General features: G+C 40.3%; 1 protein-coding gene across 1 annotated transcript in view; it reads right to left on the reverse strand.

Annotated features, from left to right (window-relative positions):
* Window positions 1–25,444, reverse strand: part of COLEC10 (collectin subfamily member 10) — a 45,720-nt gene that overhangs the window by 14,648 nt on the left and 5,628 nt on the right. The window contains exons 2-3 of the mRNA XM_055546863.1: window positions 2,974–3,045; window positions 1,456–1,527 (exon numbers count right to left, since the gene is read on the reverse strand). Coding sequence (XP_055402838.1) covers window positions 1,456–1,527; window positions 2,974–3,045 — 144 coding nt within the window. The remainder of the gene's footprint in view (window positions 1–1,455; window positions 1,528–2,973; window positions 3,046–25,444) is intronic.

Genomic DNA, 25,444 nt, shown 5'->3' on the forward strand with positions numbered 1-25,444 from the left:
TGGGAAATAGATGGGGAAACAGTGGAAACAATGTCAGACTTTATTTTCTGGGGCTCCAAAATCACTGCAGATGGTGACTGCAGCCATGAAATTAAAAGATGCTTACTCCTTGGAAGGAAAGTTATGACCAACCTAGATAGCATATTCAAAAGCAGAGACATTACTTTGCCAACAAAGGTCCATCTAGTCAAGGGTGTGGTTTTTCCTGTGGTCATGTATGGATGTGAGAGTTGGACTGTGAAGAAAGCTGAGTGCTGAAGAATTGATGCTTTTGAACTGTGGTGTTAGAGAAGACTCGTGAGAGTCCCTTGGACTGCAAGGAGATCTAACCAGTCCATTCTAAAGGAAATCAGTCCCTGGTGTCTTTGGAAGGAATGATGCTAAAGCTGAAACTCCAGTACTCTGGCCACCTCATGCGAAGGGTTGACTCATTGGAAAAGACTGTGATACTGGGAGGGATTGGGGGCAGGAGGAGAAGGGGACGACAGAGGATGAGATGGCTGGATGGCATCACTGACTCAATGGACGTGAGTTTGGGTGAACTCCAGGAGTTGGTGATGGACAGGGAGGCCTGGGGTACTGCAATTCATGGGGTTGCAAAGAGTCACACACGATTGAGCGACTGAACGGAACTGAACTGAAATACTGTACTAAGGTATAGTTTCATAGCCACCTCCCACTACTATTGTGTGATCTCAAGTGTTGCAAGTGTCTGCTTAAAATGCTCCTCTGATGCAATTCATCTCCACTGGAGCAGTTGGTAGTTTCAAGCAAATTGTGTATCCAAGTAAAAAATGATCACTCTGCATCTTCAAACCAATAGTACAATGTCTGTATGAATTGGTAAATATCAGAAGCAGTAAGAACCAGCTACCATTGCGGGGCTTTAGGAAAAGAAGATAGGGTGCTGAGATAATAAACAGAAGGCCATCTCCATTTTACATAATAGTGAAGCAGGAATGTGCAGGATCAAAATATGAGTGAAAACAAAAGGATGTAGATATATACACTTCAGATTCCTACTCTGTTAACAGATCTCAGACATAGAATTATTATTATTCCACTCCAATTAAAATACAATATTATACTGTTCTTGGCTATCTTGATTTTTATGAATGACTGTTTTCTACAACCGAATGTGCTTCATGGTCATGACACCAATTTTAATGATGTAAAGGATTATAACCAGTAGGTCCCAGGAGACATTTCTATGTAGAGTTTAACTGAACTTTATATTTGACTCTGTCCTTGAATTTCAATTGAATTTTGCTAAAGGCCTTTTTGTAAAGACACATTGCTTACATATGGAAGAAACACCCAAGCTAGGAAGAGAGAACTCATATTTTAAAATAAAGAAAAAGGGTCATTTTTGTGATACAGAACATTTCAAAATAGATTAAGGGTAGGTTCCATCTGCTTTAAATTGCTACTGGAGAATGGTAGAATACAGCTTACCCTTCTTGCCAATGGGCCCAGTCTTGCCAATATTGCCTTGATCTCCTACATCACCCAGTTCTCCCTTAACTCCTGAAAAGCAAAATGTGTCATCTTTATATCTTAAGGTTTTATCTTCCTTTTAATGATATGCTTAACATATGATATTCACTTGAAGGAAATACTTAAAAGTGCATTCTTCTATCTGCGATATATAATATATATTCTTTGCTATATCACCTATTTTAATAGCATTATAATGTATGCACTAAAATTAAAGTGTGACTGAGTATGACTCCTGGGTTTGATGATATTAAAATGCTTACAGATTCAATATTTCTAAAGAACTTGAGCAGAGGATGTTTAATCTAAAGGTCAGATAAAGGGTTGAGTGAAAAAATTATTGTATTTTATTCTAATTCTATTCCTCCTGAGATCCATTTTAGCTTCACTTTGGGATTCTATTTCCTCACTACCTTAAAACAAGATTTGACTATCTTACCATTTTTTAAAAAGGGAGCAAATGCACAATAATAAAACCTAATAATCAAAGGAACATCAAAGATTGTTCCACCATATTTTTATTTTTAAAAAATATATACATAATCAGGAATTCCTGAGTTCCTACAAAATTATTATTAATTTGGGTTTTTAATCTGTGATTATCTAAAAAATAGTTACCAGTTGTAAAGCTGTCTATATGTGAGAATAATTCTGCAGTTGATTGTACATATTTCTTCCCAATCCAGGGATCCAATCATGTCTCTTACATTTCCTGCATTGGCAGGTGAATTCTTTACCACCGGCAGCACCAGGGAAGCCTATTTTCAGACTAAGAAGGGTTTAAGTCAGCATTTCTCAAACTGAAGCCTCAAAAGCCTATGAGTCTGCTTCTCTTTAAATTACTGAAGATATAAAAATCAGTGGTCCAGGGCCACCACCTTGCAGCAGTTGGAGAGGAACGGTTCTAGCATTCAGGACACACACACACACACACAACACAATGCAGAAGCTGTATTTTGTCAAGGTTAAGTCTTGCCTTGTGATGAAAACATTCACAAAAATCCTTTGTGTTATTCTCATTTTCTTTGCTTATACCTCTCCCATAAATACCCCACCACTTGCTGGGAGATCTTGGGGAAAAGTGAGTAAATCATTGGATCAGACTGTTCTTTCTGTTCCTTGTTATCTTCCTCCTCACACTCTAAACCAGAGTTGCTTAGTGTGGCTTCTGAGAAGAGACACAGCAATGAACAAAGCTGTGTTTCTAACAGTAATGGTTTCTCAGATATTCCCAGAGACTGCTATGCTCCAGAATTCCCAGGGTGTTCCTCTTTCATCGGCCCTAATAATGCAGCCTGAGAACTGTGTCCGAGTCTTGTTGACAAGCAATCTCATGGGAACTCTCTGGTGGTGACTAAATTCACATGCGAAATACATTTCATGACTCTTTGGAGCAGAGGGTGTTATGGAAGCTGCTAAACTTCCAGGCCAAGTCCTGTATAGAGAAAAATGTCAAAGTCACGTCGTGTCACCTACCTTTCGGCCCCATGCGTCCCACTTTGCCAAGCTTTCCCTCCTCTCCTGGATCTCCTTTTTCACCATCATCTCCTTTTGAAATGAAAAATGAATGAGTGGAGCAGCTCAAATAGTAACATAAGCACAGATTCCCCAGGAGAAACTGAACGTGGTTAGAATTCATCTCTCAGCTCAGTGCTTGCCTTACAGTTTCAAGGTGATTATGCCTAATAGGCACATGTGAACTAGACACTCAGAGAAAGAGAAGAGACTCCTGTTAACTTTTTTCTTTCACTTTTCCCTTGTTGTTGGAGGAGGTAATCAAGAGGAGGTGACCGTTGGTTGACCAGCAAGCTAGACCCTGGCTCCTCACCCTCTCCCTTGTCCATGGAATGTACATTCCAGCCTGTTTGTATAGCTCAAGCCATTTCAAGGATGCAGCCTTGAGACAATAACGTGTTGAAACCACCTAGGCTGAAAATATGACTGAGCCCAGTTAAGGCATCTATGTAAATAAACCTTTAAGATTCTGGTGGGTGAGTGCAGGGATCTACTTGTCTTAAGGCTGCTCAAGACGAATCTTGAAACTTCCGTTGTTTGTGAAACATTCTACCTACCAATTTGGAGTGGCCTGCCTTTCTTTTTCACTCCTTGCCCTCCATGTATGGAGACATGTTCAGATTTCCCTGAGGAAATTCCCAAAATTGCAAACCAACACACATCCAACTTGGTATTTAAAGAAATATCCTTGTTGATAAAACCCTGAGAAGTTTGATTGGCCTGACAAATCTTTATTCTTACTGGAGAATCTGGCAAATTCTGGAAGCATGTGCATGTATATACATCCATATTCATGCATATCTATGTATTATATGTATAAATATATATATTAAGTATATATAAATTGTATAATATGTGTGTATGTGTCCATGCTCAGTTGTGTCCATCTAGAAAGCCCATATATATTTATTGCTCTCTGACTTGTGAATCACAGATGCTTAAGAATCCCAAAATCATAGGCATGGACCTAGAAGGTAAGAACAGAAAACTAGCTAGGAGTGGGGAACAGCTGCAAAGCAGGTCAGTGTGAGCAGTGACCATTCTAGTCACAGGTGGGTCGAGCTCTAGCAGTTCACCAGTCAACAAGGACTGAATGAGTGGTTTGGTGGAAGGTGTCCTAAACTGTGACCCAGGAATCCTGGCTTTATGTCGTGTTAGTCACTGATGGGTCAAGCAAATTTGCAGAAGTCAGTGATTGAGCTTATTGGCTTTGGTGTGAGATCAATCTGGAGTTTCTCAGCTCTAGTATTCAGTATTTGGAGAAAGTTGAATATGTGACTTCATTTTATGAGCCTCATTTTTGTCTTCTATTAATGGAACTAATAACATCTAGTAAAGAAGGCTCCTGAGAAATTTAAGTTAGATACTATGTGTAAAAGGAGGGCTTCCCTGGTAGTCAACAGTAAAGAATCTGTCTGCCAATTCAGGAAATGCAGGTTAGATCCCTGGGTTGGGAAGATCCCCTGGAGAAGGGAATGGCCACCCACTCCAGTACTCTTGCCTGGAAAATCCCATGGACAGAGGAACCTGGCGGGCTATAGTCCATGGGGCCGAAAAAGAATCAGACACTACTTAGCAACTAAACAACAAAAATGCAGAAAAGACTGAAACATTGCGTACACCTGAAACTAACATGACATTGTTAATCAACTATACTCCAGTATATAATGAAAAAATTTAAAAAGACCCAGAATGTAATGATGCTTAGAAGTGGTGGTGGCTTTTGTTCTTTCCTTTATAGTTCAGTTTCACCACCCTTCAAGTGGAGATAATCACCGTCCTCCTCAACTCTCCCAGTGTATTAGGATCAACAAGGAAGGCATGTGAATCTGCTTTGAAAATAAAAAGCACAACCCACAATATTATTAAGACCAGCTACCTGCCTTATCACCACAGCAATCTCAGGACAGGAAGGAGTCCTGGTCATCTCCAGTGGAAAGTGGTAGATAAGAGACTTCAAAAAACAAAAATGAAATTCCTGGGATTAGATTAGATTAGTGTGGGAGAGAGAATGTTGAGACATTTATTTATCCAGAAAAAGCACAATCCGCCATTCTCTAATTTTTTCTGAGAACAGAATGTTTAAAGAAAGCATAGCAAAGTACGGAACAGGTTAGATTTCCAGATCATGGGACTGGTCAGGCACTGGAACCCTGCACACATGAAACTCTAGTATCTCCTTCAGGGAAAGGCTTTCAGAAAAAAACTCACAGATGATTAGTGTGATCAGGCCAGTGACATGACGTGGATGAACTAGATGGCATTTCTCTAGCTAAAGTTATTAGTGAATGTTTATTGAGCAATTATAATGTGTGCCAGCACTGTGCTAATGTGCTCATCACAGCAATTCTAGGATATAGAAAGGATTACTGCTCCATTTTATGGGTGGAAAAACTGAGACTCACTGAGATTAAGTTGTTACCCTATTGCCATAGAACTTGTGAGTGGCAGAACTAGGATTCAACAATACGTCTGTCTCTGCCCCTCTGGATCCCTACCAAAAAAAAAAATTGTCCCTTCCACTCTGCTGCTGCTGCTGCTGCTAAGTCACTTCAGTCATGTTCGACTCTGTGCGACCCCATAGAAACAGCAGCCCATCTGGCTCCCCCGCCCCTGGGATTCTCCAGGCAAGAACACTGGAGTGGGTTGCCATTTCCTTCTCCAATGCATGAAAGTGAAAAGTGAAAGTGAAGTCGCTCAGTCATGTCCGACTCCTAGCGACCCCACGGACTGCAGCCTACCAGGCTCGTTCCATGGGATTTTTCCAGGCAAGAGTACTGGAGTGGGTTGCCATTGCCTTCTCCACCCTTCCACTCTAGAATTGTGCAATTCTTAGCAGATTGTGGATTTTATAGAACTTGACTCTGCACCAGATTTTTCAAGGAGAAAAGGAGAGATGCAGAAAGTGAATTTTTTGTTCCTCTTTAAGTAAGAAAGAGAGTGGGAAAGACAAAACCAGCTCAATGTGTCAGTGACTTAATTCATAGGGAATGTATCCTTGAGGTAATTTACTGTAAGTGAGATCTGGCTCTGCCACTCACGAGCTGAGGGACCTCTGGAAGCCCTTGACCTTGGACCTTGTTTCACTCATTTGTAGAATGCCAGAATAATACCCTTTTTAGAAGTTTTGGTACAGGTAAAATTAGAAAAGTATTTCCTTCAGGAAGCTCTCTCTGACTCCCTCAGGCTGTACTAAATTCTCCTTAAAGTACCACCTTCTATGAGTCTGTTCATCCATGCTATGTGTTTATCTGTTTATCCTTTATACTCGTCTGTGACCTGTGGGATCCCTGGGGTCTTGAGTGATTTTTCTATCACCCCCAAAACTTAGCAAAGTGCTTGACTCTGGAGCTTAATAAATATAGTTGAACCAGGTATGTTTTATGAGCCATAGAACATTTTACAAATAGAGTGATAATGTTTATTGAAAATTAAGCACCAAAAAGTTCCTAGTTCTGGACCTGCATCCTGTCATTTGAGCTCCACAACAATCTCTGAGATGGATATCTCCCTTTTACAGAAGAGAAAATGAGATCAAAAAGAGGTTAAATAACTTCCCAAGGTCACATCAATCATAAGTAATAAAGCCAGAATTCAAACCAGGGAAAATGCCTTCAAAACCAATGTTCTGAACAAGGTGTATGATTGGGAACAAATTTCTGTTTCAACATTTCTGGCTCTGGGGATTGTTATTCCGAAACAATGAGGCTTCCTTGATGGCTCAGTGGTGAATAATCTGTCAATGCAGGAGGGAGAAGGAAATGACAACCCACTCCAGTGTTCTTGCCTGCAGAATCCCGGGGACAGTGGAGCCTGGCGGGCTGCCGTCTATGGGGTCGCACAGAGTCAGACATGACTGAAGCGACTTAGCAGTACCAGCAGCAATGCAGGAGATGCAGGAGATGCTGGTTCGATTTCTGGGTTGGGAAAATCCCCTGGAGAAGGAAATGGCAACCCACTCCAGTATTCTTGCCTGAAAAATCTCATGGACAGAGGAGCCTGGCAGGCTATAGTCCCTGCAATCGCAAAAGAGTTGCGCATGACTTGGTGACTAAACAACAATTCTGCACAATGGGACCAAAGATGCATGTCTGGCTCACCAAAAGGCAAGATCAAACGCAGGCACGTGTGTGCTTTTCTGAATCATAAAACCACACTAATAGGAATTATTAGTGCCATGATTATTTCTCCTCTCTCCCTTCTTGTAAGCTTTCCCATTCATTTTCAAGCAAGTACTTAAATGGAGGCAGCCAGATGAGTGACTTAGTCATCTGCTGCTCCCTGGTGGTTGCTGATAGAGACCTGGGAGGGTGAAAATAGGATTATTATCCTTTTGACCTGTATGCCTGAATCCCCGCCTGGTGGTGAGAGGGCTGCTGGCTGCAATGAAGTAAACAACTTGTCCCCTTGCCTTGAGCTTGGGCTCCAGCTTCATTTGATCTTTGGGACTTGTTTTAATGAGAACAGAAGAGAAGCATAAAAGCAAGCTTTGGAAAGGATCCCCACATGGCTCACAGTTGTCTGCTTTTATCCTCTTGGCAATATTTCATTGGATTAGTAGGGCAATTTAGACTTACTTTCCTTCTTTTAAAAATAGCCACTTTACATTTAAAAATTAAATGAAAAGCTATCAACTGTAATGAACTCATTTCAATTTTACAAAAATGATTTGTTTCAGCCCCCCGCCCCAGGCCACCAGCTTGCTGCGGTAATCTCTCCAGCAGAATTCCAGCAGAGCACACAGTTGAGCAATTTTTCTTTAGGTACAATTTTTTTTCCCCAACAAGCAAAAAGTCTTTTAAAATTAAATTCTAGTTTGAAACGAAATAGCTGAGCCTAGGTCATTACCCCCTGCTCAAAGGAAGTAATTATTAAAAATTAGAGAATTGGTTTTGGAAATGCTAAAGAAAATTCACAGGAAGTTTTGTACTTTTTCCACTGCCAGAATAATGTTATCTATGATGGGGGTGGGGATGGGGGACATTAACAGTCTTTCTCCTGGTTTCAGGATGATTCAAGGGCATTACATGTATTCCTAGTATTATTACATCAGCTCCACCTCAGATCATCAGACATTAGATCTCAGAGGTTGGAGACCCCTGGTCTAAATGGTCTTATACTTGAACTGGTACCGATTGGTTAATGGGAGCCAATAAGAGAAGATTATATTTAGATATATATATATATTTTTTTTTTTTTTTAAGGAGAAGATTAAAGATAATATTAAAGATTATTTTTAAAGGAAATTAAAGATTATCTTTAATTTAAACCAGGCATGACTTGCTGATTCCCCCAAAGATAGCACTGGGGGATAGTGTAGTGAGATTACAGATCTATGGTGACATTTTTTATCACAGCACTCTTTCTTCATTTGAGATTCTAAGGGGCAATTTTCTTCATATTTTTTTTAAAAATGAAAGCATAAAAAAATGAGCAGGTATGATTTCTAAAAAACAGTATTTTCCCCATCTTCATGGCCGGGAGGCATGCTATCTGTGGATAAGGGAGATCCTGACCTTGGTCAACCTTGCTTAAGAAAAATAAGCAATATGTTTCTCCATGATTAGTAAAGAGATGGCGGTAGCACAAAGGTTCTCTAAGATATTTTTCTGAGATGCTTCCCTAACATTACATCACTTCCTTATGATGAATGTGCATGAAATAAGATCATTCTTGTAAACAGCCAACACTTTTCCTAACACATTTAAAATGTTCACAGGGACCTCCCTGCTGGTCCAGTGGTTAAGAATCTGCCTTGCAATGCAGGGGACATGGGTTCCATCTTTGGTGGGCAACTAAGATCCCACATGCCACAGAGAAACTAAGCCTGTGCCCCACAACTAGAAAATTCATGCACCACATCAAATATCCTGCTTGCAGCAACAAAGACCTGAATATAGTAAAATAAATAAATAAATACTAAAACAGTCACAAAATATTGCTTGTACCTGTCCGGAGGAGGGATATGGTTACAAAAGAACCATGTTCAGGAAACTGCATGACTTCAAGGAGAAAAGCTGTCCCAGGGAGAATCTTACATGAAAGGTAACAGTTTTTGATCAAGGTGAAATTTTCAAGGGGCTCAGTCTTAAGAACCATGTCTATTCAAGTTGAATGTAGCAATGGGACCATCATTTAGGTTTCCTCCAGAAGCTTGATGCAATGGATAGAACAGGAGTTTTATAGTCTGTTAAGGGCTGAATTGTATCCTTTCTCCAAAATTAAGTCTGAGCACTGAAGAACTGATGCTTTCAAATTGTAGTCTTGGAGAAGACTCTTGAGTCCCTTGGACTGCAAGGAGATCAAACCAGTCAGTCCTAAAGGAAATCAACCCTGAATATTCATTGGAAGGACTGATGCTGAAGCTGAAACTCTAATACTTTGGCCACCTGATGCAAAGAGCCAACTCATTGGAAAAGACCCTAATGGTGGGAAAAACTGAAGGCAAAAGAAGGGGGCAGCAGACGATGAGACAGTTAGATAGCATCAGCAACTCAATGGACATTAATTTGAGCAAACTCTTGGAGATAGTAGAGGACAGAAGAGCCTGGTGTGCTGCAGTCCATGAGGTCACAAAGAGTTGGACATGACTTAGAGACTGAACAACCATAACCCCAGAATCCATATGTTCAAGCCCTACATTAGCACTTTAGAATGGGACTATGTTTGGAGATAAGGCCTTTAAAAAGGTAGTTCACTTAAACTGTGGCTTTCAGGGCAGTCAATCCAATCTGACTGTTGTCCTTAAGAGAACTGAAACTTGAACACACAAAGGAATATGAGGGATACTTGCGCTCATCCCTGACAAGGCTACATAAGGACACAGTGAGAAGACAGCCATCTGTAAGCCAATGAAAGGGGTCTTGGCTAAAAGAGACTAAATCTGCCAACTCTTTGTCCTTGGACTTCCAGTCTCCAGAATGGTAAGACAATAAATTTCTGTTGCTCAAGCAACCCAGTTGGTGGTATTTTGTTATTGCAGCCCTAGCAAACTATTAATAAATCACAGTCATGCGGGATCTAGTTCCCTGACCAGGGATGGAACCCCGGTCCCCTGCACTGGGAGCACAGAGTCTTAGCCACTGGGCCACCAGGGAAGTCTTCATTCCTCCTTTCTATCTCTCATGTTGATGCTTATTTTTTCTCACATCCATCCTTTCTTTTTCCTTCCATTTCTACTGCCATTATTTTACCTCTTCTTGTCCTCATACACTAACCCTTGCAAGTGAGCCCTAAATGGTCTCCACAGTCTTTTATTCACTGATGATTCCAAGTGCCTAGAACTGTGTCTGTTCAATACATAGTTGTTGAAATACTGGTTTCTTTGACACTGAACTTCAGTTTTTCAAACCACTGTGCAAACTTAATCTTTATAAAATCACATTTTCATTATAAAACTGCCCTATTCAAAACATTTCAGCAGTTCCTCTGTGTTTCTAGGTCAAGTCCAAACTAATTAGTCTAGTGTTTGGACTTTCACAGACTGGCAAGAGTGGAACTTTCTGGCATTATTTTTTGACACTGACCTGTATAACCTTCTATTCCTGCCCAATGTGTCTGTTCTTGTTCACTAAAATGTCTTTCAATGTGTATCTCCATTGAAAGGCACATGTCTTTCTCTCTATTTGAAATTCATCTCCTAGGGAAAAGTTATAAAATAAAAGACTTATATGACTATATGAGAAATTTAAAATTTTTATATAATAAAAGATGCCACATAAATATATAAAGTTTACCAACAAAAATATGATAGATTAGAAAAAAATCAAACACTAAGACATAAAAAATGATTAATATTTTTATCATACAAAAAGTTTTTGCAAATCACTCTCCAAAAAAAGACAATAAATGAAATTAAAAGATTAAAAGATAATCTAAAAATATTAACAGCAAATGATGGATGAAAATGTCCAGATTCACTATTAGAAAAACATATATCTGTGTAAATGTATGTATCATATTTTGCCATCAGATTTAGTAATAATTTCAAAGGATTAATTGTATCTGAAGGTGCTAGAGAGAGAAAACACTCTTTGTTTTTGGCAACATAGATTGTTACAACACTTTTGGAAAATAATCTATCAATGATGATTAAAATAAAAAATCCACACACTCTACCTTGAAAGAAAAATGAAAGTGTTAGTGGCTCAGTCATGTCTGACTCTTTGCGACCCCATGGACTCTAGCCCACCAGGCTCCTCTGTCCATGGAATTCTCCAGGCAAGAATACTGGAGTGGGTTGCCATTTCCTTCTCCCGGGAATCTTCCTGACCCAGGGATCAAACCCAAGTCTCCTACAGTGTAGGCAGATTCTTCACCATTTGAACCATCAGGGATAGGAAACCTATTTTATGGGAATAACTATAAGAACAAATGTATATATGTATATATGCCTGCAGTGGTAAAAACAAAAAGCTATTAACAATCTGAAAGTTTATCATCATGAGACTAATGAAAATATGAGGAATGTTATACAATTACTAAAAATAATGAAAGATCCCTGAATTAAGGAGTGAACTCCATGTTCTATTATCTGAAGAATGCCTCTTGGGAAGTCAGATGCATATGATCCGATTCAGAAGAAAGAACAAATAAACAGAACAAATACAGAGAAAAGTGTTAATATCAAGCTATTAATGATGGTTACATGAGAGAATTGGATCTGAAAAGGAAGCCATAGTGAAAAGAGAGATCATTAGCTTTTTATTTATGCATCTTTATTTTATACACATTTATACATGTTATATGTTACAACAAGCTTGAATTACTCTTGCAATTAAAAAAATAAATCGCAAATAATATAAAGGAATCATAGCCCTTTTCTCCTTTTATAAATCCTACCCATAAATCTTGTCTCAAATTAAATTCTAAATTCTCTGAATTTATTGATGGAATTATTTCCTTGGAAACTCACCATCTGGTTCCTTGTTACTACTTTCTAATTGCTGCCTTGAAGTATTATTTTTATATGCATTGTTATTTAAATTAAGAGTGTAAGTTCTTTGTGATAGGGGCAGACATTCTACACTTTGTTTTCAAGAGCTGTTCAGAACTGCACAATGTGCTCACTCATTCATTGCTTGAACACATATTTATTGAGTTTCTACCAGTTCCCAAGTTCTGGGCTGGATCCTAAGGCTACAACACTGCCTCAGACAAAACATGATCTAAGACTAAAAGTTTTAGTAGGAAGAAGGCACCAAGCAAGGTCCTGTAACTGTCATGAGAGTTATAAAAGGGAAATTACTGTGTATTTTGTTGGCAACTAACAATGATGTAGGGGTAAAGAGACTAAGGCCTTCCCTGATGGCTTAGCAGTAAAGAATCTGTCTGAAATGCAGGAGACACAGGAGATGTACAAGACATGGGTTTGATCTCTGGGTTGGGAAGATCCCCTGGAAAAGGAAATAGCAAACGACTCCACTATTCTTGCCTGGGAAATCCTAAGGACAGAGGATCCTGTGGGCTACAGTCGATGGGGTCGATAAAGGATTGGACACAACCTGGTGACTAAACAGCAACAACAAAAGAGATTTGGCTTTTATTCATCTATACTGCTCTTTCCTCTGATGACAAGATAACCTATCAAATAAGAAAATAAAATGGAAGTGCTTTTTCTCTATTAATACACTAAACAATTGCAAGGTAATACTGGACTAGGTAGCCATTCCCTTCGTCAGGGGATCATCCCAACCCAGGGATCAAACCCAGATCTCCTGCATTGCAGGTAGATTCTTTATCATCTGAGCCACCTGGGAAGTCCTTAAGGAGATACCTGTAATGTACTAGGGGCTTCCCTGATGGCTCAGTGGTAAAGAATCTGCCTGCAGAGCAGGAAATGCCAGTTCGATCCCTCCGTCAGGAAGATCCCCTGGAGGAGAGCAGGATAATCCATTCCAGTATCCTTGCCTGGAGAGTCCCATGAACAGAGCAGCCTGGTGGGCTACAGTCCATAGGGTGGCAAAGAGTCAGACATGACTGAAGCAACGAGCACGCATGCATATTGTATGAACTTATCTACTAATGATATCAACGTTAATAATGATAACAGCTAATGTTTATTGGGTGCTTACTATGGGCCAAGCCGGGATGTTAATATGCGTGGCCATGACATCAACCAGTCTCTTTACTGTGTTTCGTCACCTCCAGAGACCCATAAACTTCATTTCGCCTTCACCTCACCCGTGTATAACCTAGCAAAGTAAAAGGAGAATCTCAAGAATCCTACACTCTTTCTTACTTGAAATACAAAGCACCTACTCTTTGTTTTCAGGCTTATCTACCTTAAAAAGATTTCCTCCTTGGAACCTTCAAGTCTTTTGCAGTCACTGCATGTCTGAGAAACAAGGAGGAAAACAACAGCAACTAACGTTATCCTTAATGTCAAATACAACATTAAGCTTTGTCGGACAGGTTTTCTTCTGCCTGAACATACATTCAATATTTAAACGCACTCATAGCCAAGTCAGTAGAAACAAATGCAAGGAGGGTGTATCCAATCTGTCTAGACTGCGTGGTGACCCACAACGCAATGCAGTGGTGAAGAACAGGGCACGGGGGATCGGCACTCACAGGCTGTGAGAACTTAGCAACCCGCATCAACTCTTTCAGCCTCGGTTTCCTCATCAGTAAATCAGAACCGTGAAATATCTTCCTCAGAGTGCTGTGGAGATGAGTAAAATGATGATACCTGCAAGGGCCACATGGTACTGGAATGCCGTGAGTACTCGAGAAATATTACTGGGTTGGCAAAAAACATCATTGGGTTTTTTCATAAGATGTTATACAAACACTCAAATGAAAGTTTTGTTTGGTCAACCCAGTGCATTATGATAGGCCCCTAGAATTTCTAGCCACTAGAAAAATTAGAGGGGTACAAGTTTTGTAATTACTATAAGGGGAAAGAATCTGAAAAAATGCATACATTTATATATCATATATATATATATATAACTGAATCACTTTGAAACTAACCTGAAACTAGCACAACATTGTAAATCAACTATACTTCAAATTTAAAAAATAAAATAGAATGAGAACCTCCCTCAAAAAAAAAATGTGAAAAAAGAAAAAGAAATTAGAGCAATACGAAGAGAAGCCAAAGGGAAGCAATGTCCTTCTCAGCTCACACCTTGGTTGTGCTGGTTTCCCATGCCCTGAGTGATACGTATTTTTGCTTCCAGAGATTTGTGCCTCTGGCATTGAAATGTTTACAAACCCTATAGATAGAACATATGATATTTTGTCTAAAGTTCATTCCAGCACATAATGGGGGCAGAAGCAAATTAAAATAAAAAAAGTAGTAGTATTATTATTGTGTAAGTTACTCTGTTGCTGCTGCTGCTGCTGCTGAGTCGCTTCAGTCGTGTCTGACTCTGTGTGACCCCATAGACGGCAGCCCACCAGGCTCCCCCATCCCTGGGATTCTCCAGGCAAGAACACTGGAGTGGGTTGCCATTTCCTTCTCCAATGCATGAAAGTGAAAAGTGAAAGTGAAGTCATTCAGTCGTGTCCGACTCTTAGCGACCCCATGGACTGCAGCCTACCAGGCTCCTCCGCCCATGGGATTTTCCAGGCAAGAGTACTGGAGTGGGGTGCCACTGCTTTCTCCGAGTTACTCTGTTAGTAATAACTAATTGCACAGTAATACTCTGTGTAAGTAATAACTCTGTTACTATATAAATGAACAGCGCAATCCATGGATATCCAAATTGTCTGTGAGAAAGGCAGTCCTCCCTGCTGACTCTCACTGAAAAAGACCAAAAGCTACTGAGCAGGACCCATTGGGCCTTCCTAGGACAGGCCTTCCCCTACCTATATCCTTTGCTTTAGCTTCTCTCTGAAGTACCTAGATAGTGGTATCTGATGCACATTTCCTGAGTTTTTTTGCAGATGTGAAAACCCCCACCAAATGAAGATGTTCACTACTTGATGACCATGAGCACATAGCCCCCAGGCCTCCTGGAGCCTAAAGACTATAAAACTAACCCCTGTGATACCACCATATTACCTCACCATCAGCCAATCAGAGACTTGTACACAAGCAGATCAGTTACCCTGTGGACCCCACCACCAACACACCTCACATAGCTTTTAAAACTAATACAATTATGTAAAGTTTAAAAATAAAATAAAATTTAAAAAAAAAAAAAAACAAAAAGAAAAGAAAAGAATACTGAGGAATAATATAATTCAGAAGGAAATAAAGAACATCTGAAAAAAAAAAAATGCTTTGCTGAAACCCTTCTGGGAGCATGAGGCTTTTTGGGTCATGAGGAACCTCATCTCCTTCATGGCCCTGCAGGAAATATTTCTCTGCTTCCAAACTCCGACGTTTCAGTTTGTTTGGCCACACTGTGTGTTGAGTGCATGAACTTGGTTAACAAAAATATAAACTAAGAGTAAAGACTGTAGGTCGTGTGATTAGCTTCTATAGAGAGGAAATGCCTAAAAATTATTAGGGTCTCTGTTTTCAACTGCCTATTGCATTTTTACATCTGGATGTTTACAGGCAACTCAAAGAGAGTTTGGAACTCAGTATAATCTGCCAATTTTCTTTTGAAATATATACCCCCTTCACCCTCTCCCAACAGCTCTAATGTATGCCTTCTTTTTAATTTATGTTCCACCAGGACCTTCTTACATCCTTCAATCTATTGTCACCCCTTCCAAGAGATTTATCTACCTGAAAAACAAGATGTAATTTATGTCATTCTCCTACTCAAAAACTTCCATTGGCTCCTTAGGTTTAAACTATCATTTCATTGGTCAGACCTGATAAATATCACTACTTCTACAGAACAAAACTTAAAAAGAAGAAGAGAAAGAGAGAGAGAAGAAGAAGAAAGAAAACCCAAAGTACAATGAGATTAACAAAGCATAATGAAGCATATGAATATTTACATAGAAGTCATTGGAGCTAGGATAGGGAAAAGAATTCTGTCTTCTACTTTATTAAAATATCAATCTTATTTACCTAAATGGAGGTAGAATAACACTTAACTCCTCCTCCACTGGATACTACTTCTCTAAGACTAGGTCTCTGATGACCAGAAAATTGAGTCAATAATTTTGTTACATTGTGATATTTTTTTTGAGAGGGCAGAGTACTGCATCCTAACCTCCCACCCCTACTCATATTTCTAATTTCAAAAAGTAAGGCAGAAAGAGATGGAGAAGGATAGGCCATGGAATGAAGCATTTTCGTAGATTCTATTCCCAGTAAAAAAAACTTTTCAGGAAGATGCAGAAACACCTTGGCTGCCATGAATGCTGAACATTTTAGTTTTGCACACGCTCATTTGTTGAGAGTTAAAATATGAGTCAGTCAGAAAGAGGGAGCAGAAAAGTGTGCCATTTTTGTATGGTTGAGCAACACCGGAATAACACCAACATGGTATTATTGCTCCCTGTGATCATCAGAAGAGGATGACATGGATGATATAGATCTAGATCTAGATATTGTCAACTAAAAAAATATGTACAACCTAAAAGTTGAGTTATGTTTTATTCAGCGGAAATTTTTAGTACTTCAAGTCCAAGAAGAAGGTAGTATCTCAAGTAACTTTGAGAGAACTGCTTCAAGAAGTGAGCAGGGAGCTAAGATATATAGGAGTTTTACAACAAAGGGCAGCTAGTTGGAACAAAAGATTACTGTTAATTAAAAAAAAAAAAAACTAGATATCCCATGGAATTCAACACTTTTTTATGTATGGGCGGATGCAAGAGTCTGGGCTCACTGAAATAATTTCTTTGATGTGTACCTCAGTTATCTGGGCCAGTATCCTGTGTTCTCACATCCTGAGTTTTCTTAGGGCTCATGTAGGGAGTGGCTGCAGTCTGATCGCTACTGTTTGCTGTGCTAAATCACTTCAGTTGTGTCTCACTCTCTGCGACCCTATGGACCATAACCTGCCAGTCTCCTCTGTCCATGGGATTCTCCAGGCATGAATACTGGAGTGGGTTGCCATACCCTCCTCCAGGGGATCTTCCGGATCCAAAGTTCGAGTCCATGTCTCTTACGTCTCCTGCATTGGCAGCAGGTTCTTTACTAGCGGCACTTTACCACTAGTGCCACCTGGGAAGCCCCTGATGGCTGCTAGATGAAAGGTATTCTTCATTTCCTTTCTGAGTTCCCTCAGGGCTCACTGGTTGATCCTCGGAAGTGGCTGCTATCACTGATGACTATGACATCTTTTGTTTACTGATATGGCAGGCAATATTTTATTTCTCAATATATATACATATATATGTTTATAGGTGCATATATATGTATGTATATATATGTATATATACACACACACACACATATATGTTAAGTGTGTGTGTGTGTGCGCTCAGTCATGTTCAGCATTTTTTTTGCAAACCTAAGGACTAAGACCACCTGCTCCTCTGTCCACAGGATTTTCCAGGCAAGAATATTGGAGTGGGTTGCCATTTCCTACTCTGGGGGATCTTCCCAATCCAGGGATTGAACTGAGTCTCTTGCATTTCCTGCACTAGCAGGCATATTCTTTACCACTGAGCTGCCTGGGAATATATATTAATAAAAGTGGCCCATTTTAACAAAAGTATAATATCCCCTTAGGAGTACTCTCATCTAGGAAAGCAGGTCATATCCCTCGCCTTTGCACACTCTGTGTGAGCTTTATTTCAATGAATTTGGTCTCTGTCTATGGTCTATCACTGGCATTGCCCTGAGATCATTGGTCACATTGTCCAGCCTTGCTCTTCAAGTGCTAGGGCAGCACTGATAAAAATAGATCGAGAGACCCTCCTTTTTGGTATAGCAAAGCCTCCCAGTCTCTGCGGACTTTCATTTTGGTCTGTTGCACATTGTCACACTTGCTGCCTCACTCCATCTCCCAACTTCCTATTGGACATATGGGCCTCTTCCTTTTGGTTGTCTGGTCATATGGTCACTCAGCATGTGGTCTGATGAAAGAGAGGTGACTTTGTCATAGCTCTGAATATCAAAATCTTTTTCTAGATATCTGTTCATCTCAGGCCAGGCAGAATGAGAAAAGGGATATTTCCACCCATATCAGCAAAGAAAGGATGTTACAGTCAACAGCGACTGCAAGTCACCACTGATGGTGAGCACTGAGGGAACTTAGGAAGGAAAGAATACCTGCCATTTAGCAGCCACCAGGAGAAGGCAATGGCATCCCACTCCAGTACTCTTGCCTGGAAAATCCCATAGAAGGAGGAGCCTGGTAGGCTGCAGTCCATTGGGTTGCGAAGAGTCAGACACAACTGAGCGACTTCACTTTCACTTTTCATTTTCATGCATTGGAGAAGGAAATGGCAACCCACTCCAGTGTTCTTGCCTGGAGAATTCCAGGGACAGCAGAGCCTGGTGGGCTGCCATCTATGGGGTCGCACAGAGTCGGACACGACTGAAGTGACTTAGCAGCAGCAGCCACCAGACTACAGTCGATACCCAAACCAGACTGATTACATTTTTTGCAGCCAAAGATGGAAAAGCTCTAAATAGTCAGCAAAAACAAGACCAGGAGCTGACTGTGGCTCAGATCATGAACTCCTTATTGCCAAATTCAGACTTAAATTGAAGAGTTTAAGGAAAACCAATAGACCATTCAGGTATGACCTAAATCAAACCCCTTACGACTATACAGTAGAAGTGAGAAATAGATTCAAGGGATTAGATCTGATAGAGTGTCTGAAGAACTATGTACACTGTACAGGAGGCAGTGATCAAGACCATCCCCAAGAAAAAGAAATGCAAAAAGGTTGTCTGAGGAGGCCTTACAAATAGCTTTGAAAAGAAGAGAAGCTAAAGGCAAAGGAGAAAAGGAAAGATATACCCATTTGAATGCGGAGTTCCAAAGAATAGCAAGGAAAGATAAGAAAGCCTTCCTCGGTGATCAGTGCAAAGAAACAGAGGGAAACAGTAGAATGGGAAAGACTAAAGATCTCTTCAAGAAAATTAGAGATACCAAGGGAACATTTCATGCAAAGATGGGCTCGATAAAGGACAGAAATGGTATGGACCTAACAGAAGCAGAAGATATTAAGAAGAGGTGGCAAGAATACACAGAAGAACTATACCAAAAGATCTTAATGACCCAGATAACCATGACAGTGTGATCCCTCACCTAGAGCCAGACATCCTGGAATGTGAAGTCAAGTGGGCCTTAGGAAACATCACTATGAACAAAGCTAGTGGAGGTGATGGAATTCCAGTTGAGCTATTTCAAATCCTCAAAGATGATGCTGTGAAAGTGCTGCACTCAATATGCCAGCAAATCTGGAGAACTCAGCAGTGTCCACAGGACTGGAAAGGATCAGTTTTCATTCCAGTCCCCAAGAAGGGCAATGCCAAAGAATGTTCAAATTACTGCACAATTGCACTCATCTCACATGCTAGCAAAGCAATGCTCAAAATTTTCTAAACCAGGCTTCAACAGTACATGAACTGTGAACTTCCAGATGGTCAAGATGGATTTAGAAAAGGCAGAGATAAAATTGCCAACATCAGCTGGATCATCAAAAAATCAAGAGAGTTCCAGAAAAACATCTACTTCTGCTTTATTGACTTTGCCAAAGGCTTTGACTGTGTGGATCATAATAAACTGTGGAAAATTCTGAAAGAGATTGGAATACCAGACCACCTAACCTGCTTCCTGAGAAATGCAGAAATGTATGCAGATCAGGAAGCAACAGTTAGAACTGGACATGGAACAACAGACTGGTTCCAAATCAGGAAAGGAGTACACCAAGGCTGTATATTGTCACCCTGCTTATTTAACTTATATGCAGAGTACATCATGACAAATGCTGGGCTGGATGAAGCACCAGCTGGAATCAAGAATCCCAGGAGAAATATCAATAACCTCAGATATGCAGATGACACCACCCTTATGGCAGAAAGCAAAGAAGAACTAAAGAGCCTCTTGATGTAAATGAAAGAGGAGAGTGAAAAAGTTGGCTTAAAACTCAACATTCAGAAAACTAAGATCATGACATCTGGTCCCATCACTTCATGGCAAATAGATGTGGAAGCAGTGGAAATAGTGGCTGACTTTATTTTTTTGTTGGGGGGGGGGCTCCAAAATCACTGCAGATGGTGACTGCATTCATGAAATGAAAAGACACTTGCTCCTTGGAAGAAAAGTTATGACCAACCTAGACAGCATATTAAAAAGCAGAGACATCACTTTGCCAACAACAGTCCATCTAGTCAAGCCTATGGTTTTTCCAGTGGTCATGTATGGATGTGAGAGTTGGACTATAAAGAAAGCTGAGTGCTGAAGAATTGATGCTTTTGAACTGTGGTGTAGAAGAAGGCTCATGAGAGTCCCTTGGACTGCAAGAAGATCCAACCAGTCCATCCTAAAGGAAATCAGTCCTGAATATTAATTGGAAGGACTGATGCTGAAGCTGAAACTCCAATACTTTGGCCACCTGATGTGAAGTACTACTGGTTGGAAAAGACCCTGATGCTGGGAAAGATTGAAGGTGGCAGAAGAAGGGGACAACAGAGGATGAGATGGTTGGATGCCATCACCAACGCGACGGACATGAGTTTGAGTACACTTCGGGTGTTGGTGTTGGACAGGGAAGACTGGCCTGCTGCAGTTCATGGGGTCACAAAGAGTCGGACAGGACTGAGCGACTGAATTGAACTTAACAGTGACTACAGCCACTCCTTAAGAAAACTCACCTCAGGATGAGTTTTCATTCCAGATATGAAAACAAAGAACACTGGCCCCAGGTAGCTGAGATGCATATCAAAGGAACAGTTTCTGAAGTGATAAATTCCTTAACTTGAGATATCTGGTTTTCCTTTAACAATAGTCTTTTGATGTTCAGACTACCTGCCCTTTGTTGCAAAACTTCTATATAACCTGACTGCCCCCATCACCTCCTCAGAGCAGTTCTTTCAAGGTTACTTGAGATGCTCCCTTCCTGGCTTGAAGTCCTAAAAATTCCCACTGAATAAAACATAGCTCTCAACTTTTAGGTTGTGAATACTTTTTAAGTCAACAAGAACACATCATGTGAATTATTTTTGACTGCAACTGATATTGTAATGTCTTATATGTACACCCATCCTGGGTGATATGTCAAATAAATGACCTTCAAAAGGATCATAAGCTTTAGTTTCCTTCTCTTTAAATAGAGATAATGATTCCTATAGCATGTCAGTGGAGCCAAAGCAAAATAATGGATAAACCTTTGTGAATTCTAAAAACTCATATTAATATAATTTATTTCATAGATACAACTATTTTCAAGAGACTTGATGTTTTTAGATCAAGAATAGCCATGATAAAAAATTTGAAAACAATTTAATTATTCAGATGCTACTTCACTTGAGTCTCTGAGTGTCAGATTTTAACCACATATATTTATAACTCCTTCATGAAAGAGTAGAGAAAACTGTAAAGTATAATTTAAAGAATTCTAGAAAATTATAGAATATTACAGATCAAATAACAGTACAAAAACCAGACAGACTGGTTATCAGTTGGAATATCCTGTAAAGATGTGGAGGTACCAAATAAAACCATTTCTAACAGAATTAGAAAGTGTCCAGAAGTAGAATTTCATAAGTACAAATAAAAAGTTAGATCTAAGTTGTATCTGGCATATATATTTATAGCTAATGACCTAAGACCAACAGAAATGCCTGCCCAGGGCACAGACTGTGGCTATAGGAAAATGGTTCTTAAAGGAAAAAAAAGAAGAAAAACCCAGGAATATCATTCTCACTCTCCCTTGGATTTTGCTAATCTATGATTTTCTAATACTTAAAGAGTCCTTGATAGTGTGTTAGGGATAGTGCTAAGCGCTTTATGTGGCTTAACTCATTTCTCCTCATCACAGTCCTATGAAGCAGTCATGCCACTATCAACCCATCTTACAGATAAAAAGACTGAGGCTTGGTTTTTTATGTCTTTATTCATTTAACCCTACTACATTCCTAGGGAGTATTTACACTATTGTTCCTATTTAACTGATAAGAAGCCCCAGGTTCAGTTGGAGTTAGGAAAAAGAAGCCAAATTAACAAAGAGAAAGGGTGGACTCAAGTTTGTGAACTTCTGATAAATAAAAGTTTACTTTGCAGTGAGACTAAAGTAGGCAGGAAATGGCAGCAAGCAGCAGAAGTGGGTAGTGGGTATGCTTTTCCCTGGTAGATTTCTGTCTGTAGAGCCAAGGTTACCACCTATGAGCCTTTGTTGAGGGATGTGGGGAGAGGCTTATGGCGACTAGTAACAGCAGTGCTTCGGTTCAGTTCAGTTCAGTCACTCAGTCGTGTCTGACTCCGTGACCCCATGAACTGCAGCATGCCAGGCCTTCCTGTCCATCATCAGCTCCTGGAGTTTACTCAAACTCGTGTCCATTGAGTCGGTGATGCCATACAACCATCTCATCCTCTGTTGTCCCTTTCTCCTCCAGCCTTCAATCTTTCCCAGCATCAGGGTCTCTTCAAATGAGTCAGTTCTTTGCATCAGGTGGCAAAGTATTGGAGTTTCAGCTCCAACATCAGTCCTTCCAGTGGATATTCAGGACTGATCTCCTTTAGAATGGACTGGTTGGATCTCCTTGCAGTCCAAGGGACTCACAAGAGTCTTCTCCAACACCACAGTTCAAAACCATCAATTCTTCAGCACTCAGCTTTCTTTATAGTCCAACTCTCACATCCATACATGACTACTGGAAAAACCATAGTTTGACTATATGGACCTTTGTTGGCAAAGTAATGTCTCTGCTTTTTAATATGCTTGTCTAGGTTGGTCATAACTTTCCTTTCAAAGAGTAAGCGTCTTTTGATTTCATGGCTGTAGTCACCATCTATAGTGATTTTGGAGCCCCCCAAAATAAAGTCAGCCACTATTTACACTGTTTCCACATATATTTGCCATGAAGTGATGGGACCAGATGCCATGATCTTAGTTTTCTGAATGTTGAGCTGTGGAAGCTCATGAAAAGAAAGAAAGAAAGAAAGAAAATGATAGCTGAGCTCTATGCTATGCTATGCTAAGTCACTTCATTCGTGTCTAACTCTGTGCGACCCCATAGACGGCAGCCCACTAGGCTCCCCTGTCCCTGGGATTCTCCAGGCAAGAACACTGGAGTGGGTTGCCATTTCCTTCTCGAATGCATGAAAGTGAAGAGAGAAAGTGAAGTCGCTCAGTCGTGTCCAACTCTTAGTGACCCCATGGACTGCAGCCTACCAGGCTCCTCCATCCATGGGATTTTCCAGGCAAGAGTACTGGAGTGGGGTGCCATTGAACTTTATGCTAAACACGTCTTAATTTTCAGATTAAGCATTTGAGATTGGCAATATAATTATCTCCATTTAGAAAACAGGGACACCAAGGCTGATAAATGTTGTTTGCTGTTGTTTTAGTCGCTAAGTTGTGTCTGACTTTTGCGACCCCATGGACTGTAGCCTGCCAGGCTCCTCTGTCTATGTGATTTCCCAGGCAAGAATAATGGAGTGGGTTGTCATTTCTTTCTCCAGGGGCTTTTCCTGGCCCAGCAATCAAATCTGTCCTGCATTGGCAGGCAGGTTCTTTACCACTGAGCCACCAGGGAACTCCAGATATGTAAGTGACAGAGGTCAAATTAAAAAACCATATATTCTATCTTCAAAGTGCATGATCTTTATCAACATGTGAGTTTCTATTACTACAGTCCCTAGTAATGATTGATATATAGCCAACTTATTATGTAAGCAAGTTGTAGGAAAAAATGGCATAGGTCGTACATAAAACTTTATTAAATGAAACAAACTATTTTTTTTTTTGTCATTACCTACTGACTCATCTTTGTCCACGCTTTGATTGACTAAAGTTTTATTCTTCCCGTCCTGACCTAACCTTGAACTCTTTTCTTGACATCTATTCAAAGGGGAAAGGAGAGGGGAAAGAATGGTTCAGAACACCCACACACTGGAATATAAAGTTGAAAAAGCCAAGCCACTTAAAATTTTGGTCCGTCCTCATTGCATAGCATACATATTAACACTCTTAATGAAAGACTCTAGTGAATTAATATAATTAATATAAAGGTTTTAGGAAAATGCCTACTTGCTTAACCTCTCTGATAAAGTCACCAGAAAGAACTCAGCAGCTTAATCTGTATCAAGGTGACCGAGCTAAAACAATTCTGTACCATGTTTATACACTGACCTCCTTTTCTAATGTTAATTTATAACTCCAAGGGAAGGATCATTTCATGCCTAATGAGGATGACAAAACGTGAGGACAATGACATAACATGGTGAAATGGAACAATGTTTACTGGTTGGGAATCTGGAAGATGACTGTTAGCTCTGCCGTCAATGAGCAGCTGTGTGACCTAGAACGAGTTACTTTATGTCTCTGGGCTTCAGTTTTCACAAATGTGAAAATAACGGGGGTTAAATTAAGTAATCTGGAGTTACTTTAAAAGGTAGTTACACTTCCAATCAGAGTGTGAAAGTAACCCAGATACTGCTGGGCATACTGGCCATCTGTTTGGAAACTGAAAACACTCTTGAAAAATAACTCGTGTGTCAATTGCTGGGATGCAGGGCCATGTTCAGAAAAATAGTGAGTGGCCAGATGAAGTCCAAATCCTAGAGGTAAGGGGTTTGCTGAGAAAGAAATTATCCCAAAGAAAGAGGTTTATATACTGGCAAAGCCATGTGATCTCATAGTGTCTGGCACTCAAAGATTAGTGCTCTCGTCCACCCACACATGGGCTCCATAGGGATGGATAGGATTTTTAAGCCAAAACTTAAGTATAATAGCTATTTCATCCTGCCCTGTAAAATCCTCTGATGTCTTCAACACCGGTTGGGACCCCTCCAGCTGATTAGATGGTTTAGCACTAGGACTGGAGCGTGGAGTCCAATTGGGATTGAATTGAGTTCCAACCCACCACCTTCCAACTGTGTGACCTTAGGCTAGTAACTTAACTAGTTCTGAACCTCAGTTTCTTCATCTCTCAAATGAGAATTATGTCTCCTCTCTCAAAGTCTATTGAGAGAGTTTAACTTAAAAATTGCTGGAAAGCATTCAAGCAGCGCCTTGCCAGTGGCATCTGTTCAGTGTGTGCTGGTTACTATTGCCATCACTGAGACTGAGACTGCCATTACAGTCCAGCTGAAGAGGAGAGAGCCTTTCTTGGCTGCTTGAGTTCATCACAGGCCACAGGTGTGGACTGATGATCATTACTTGTAAATTTGCAATGTCCTCAGAAGCAAAGGGAAGCCTTCCTTACTGAGTGAAGTGTCATTGAGTTAGTGGTCAGGCCAGGCCAACATAGGGGCACCAGGGGAGCTTCGCACTGCTGTGGCCACTGGTGGGAAAGTTCTTTAAGCACTGAAGGGGTGAAATGACAGCGCCTTCCAAGAGCAGTTGTGTTTTTTTTTTTTTTTTTTTTGAAGCATTGCACAACTTATGGGGGAATCTG

The sequence above is a fragment of the Bubalus kerabau genome, chromosome 14 (genome assembly GCF_029407905.1).
Source record: "Bubalus kerabau isolate K-KA32 ecotype Philippines breed swamp buffalo chromosome 14, PCC_UOA_SB_1v2, whole genome shotgun sequence".
Taxonomy (NCBI): domain Eukaryota; kingdom Metazoa; phylum Chordata; class Mammalia; order Artiodactyla; family Bovidae; genus Bubalus; species Bubalus kerabau.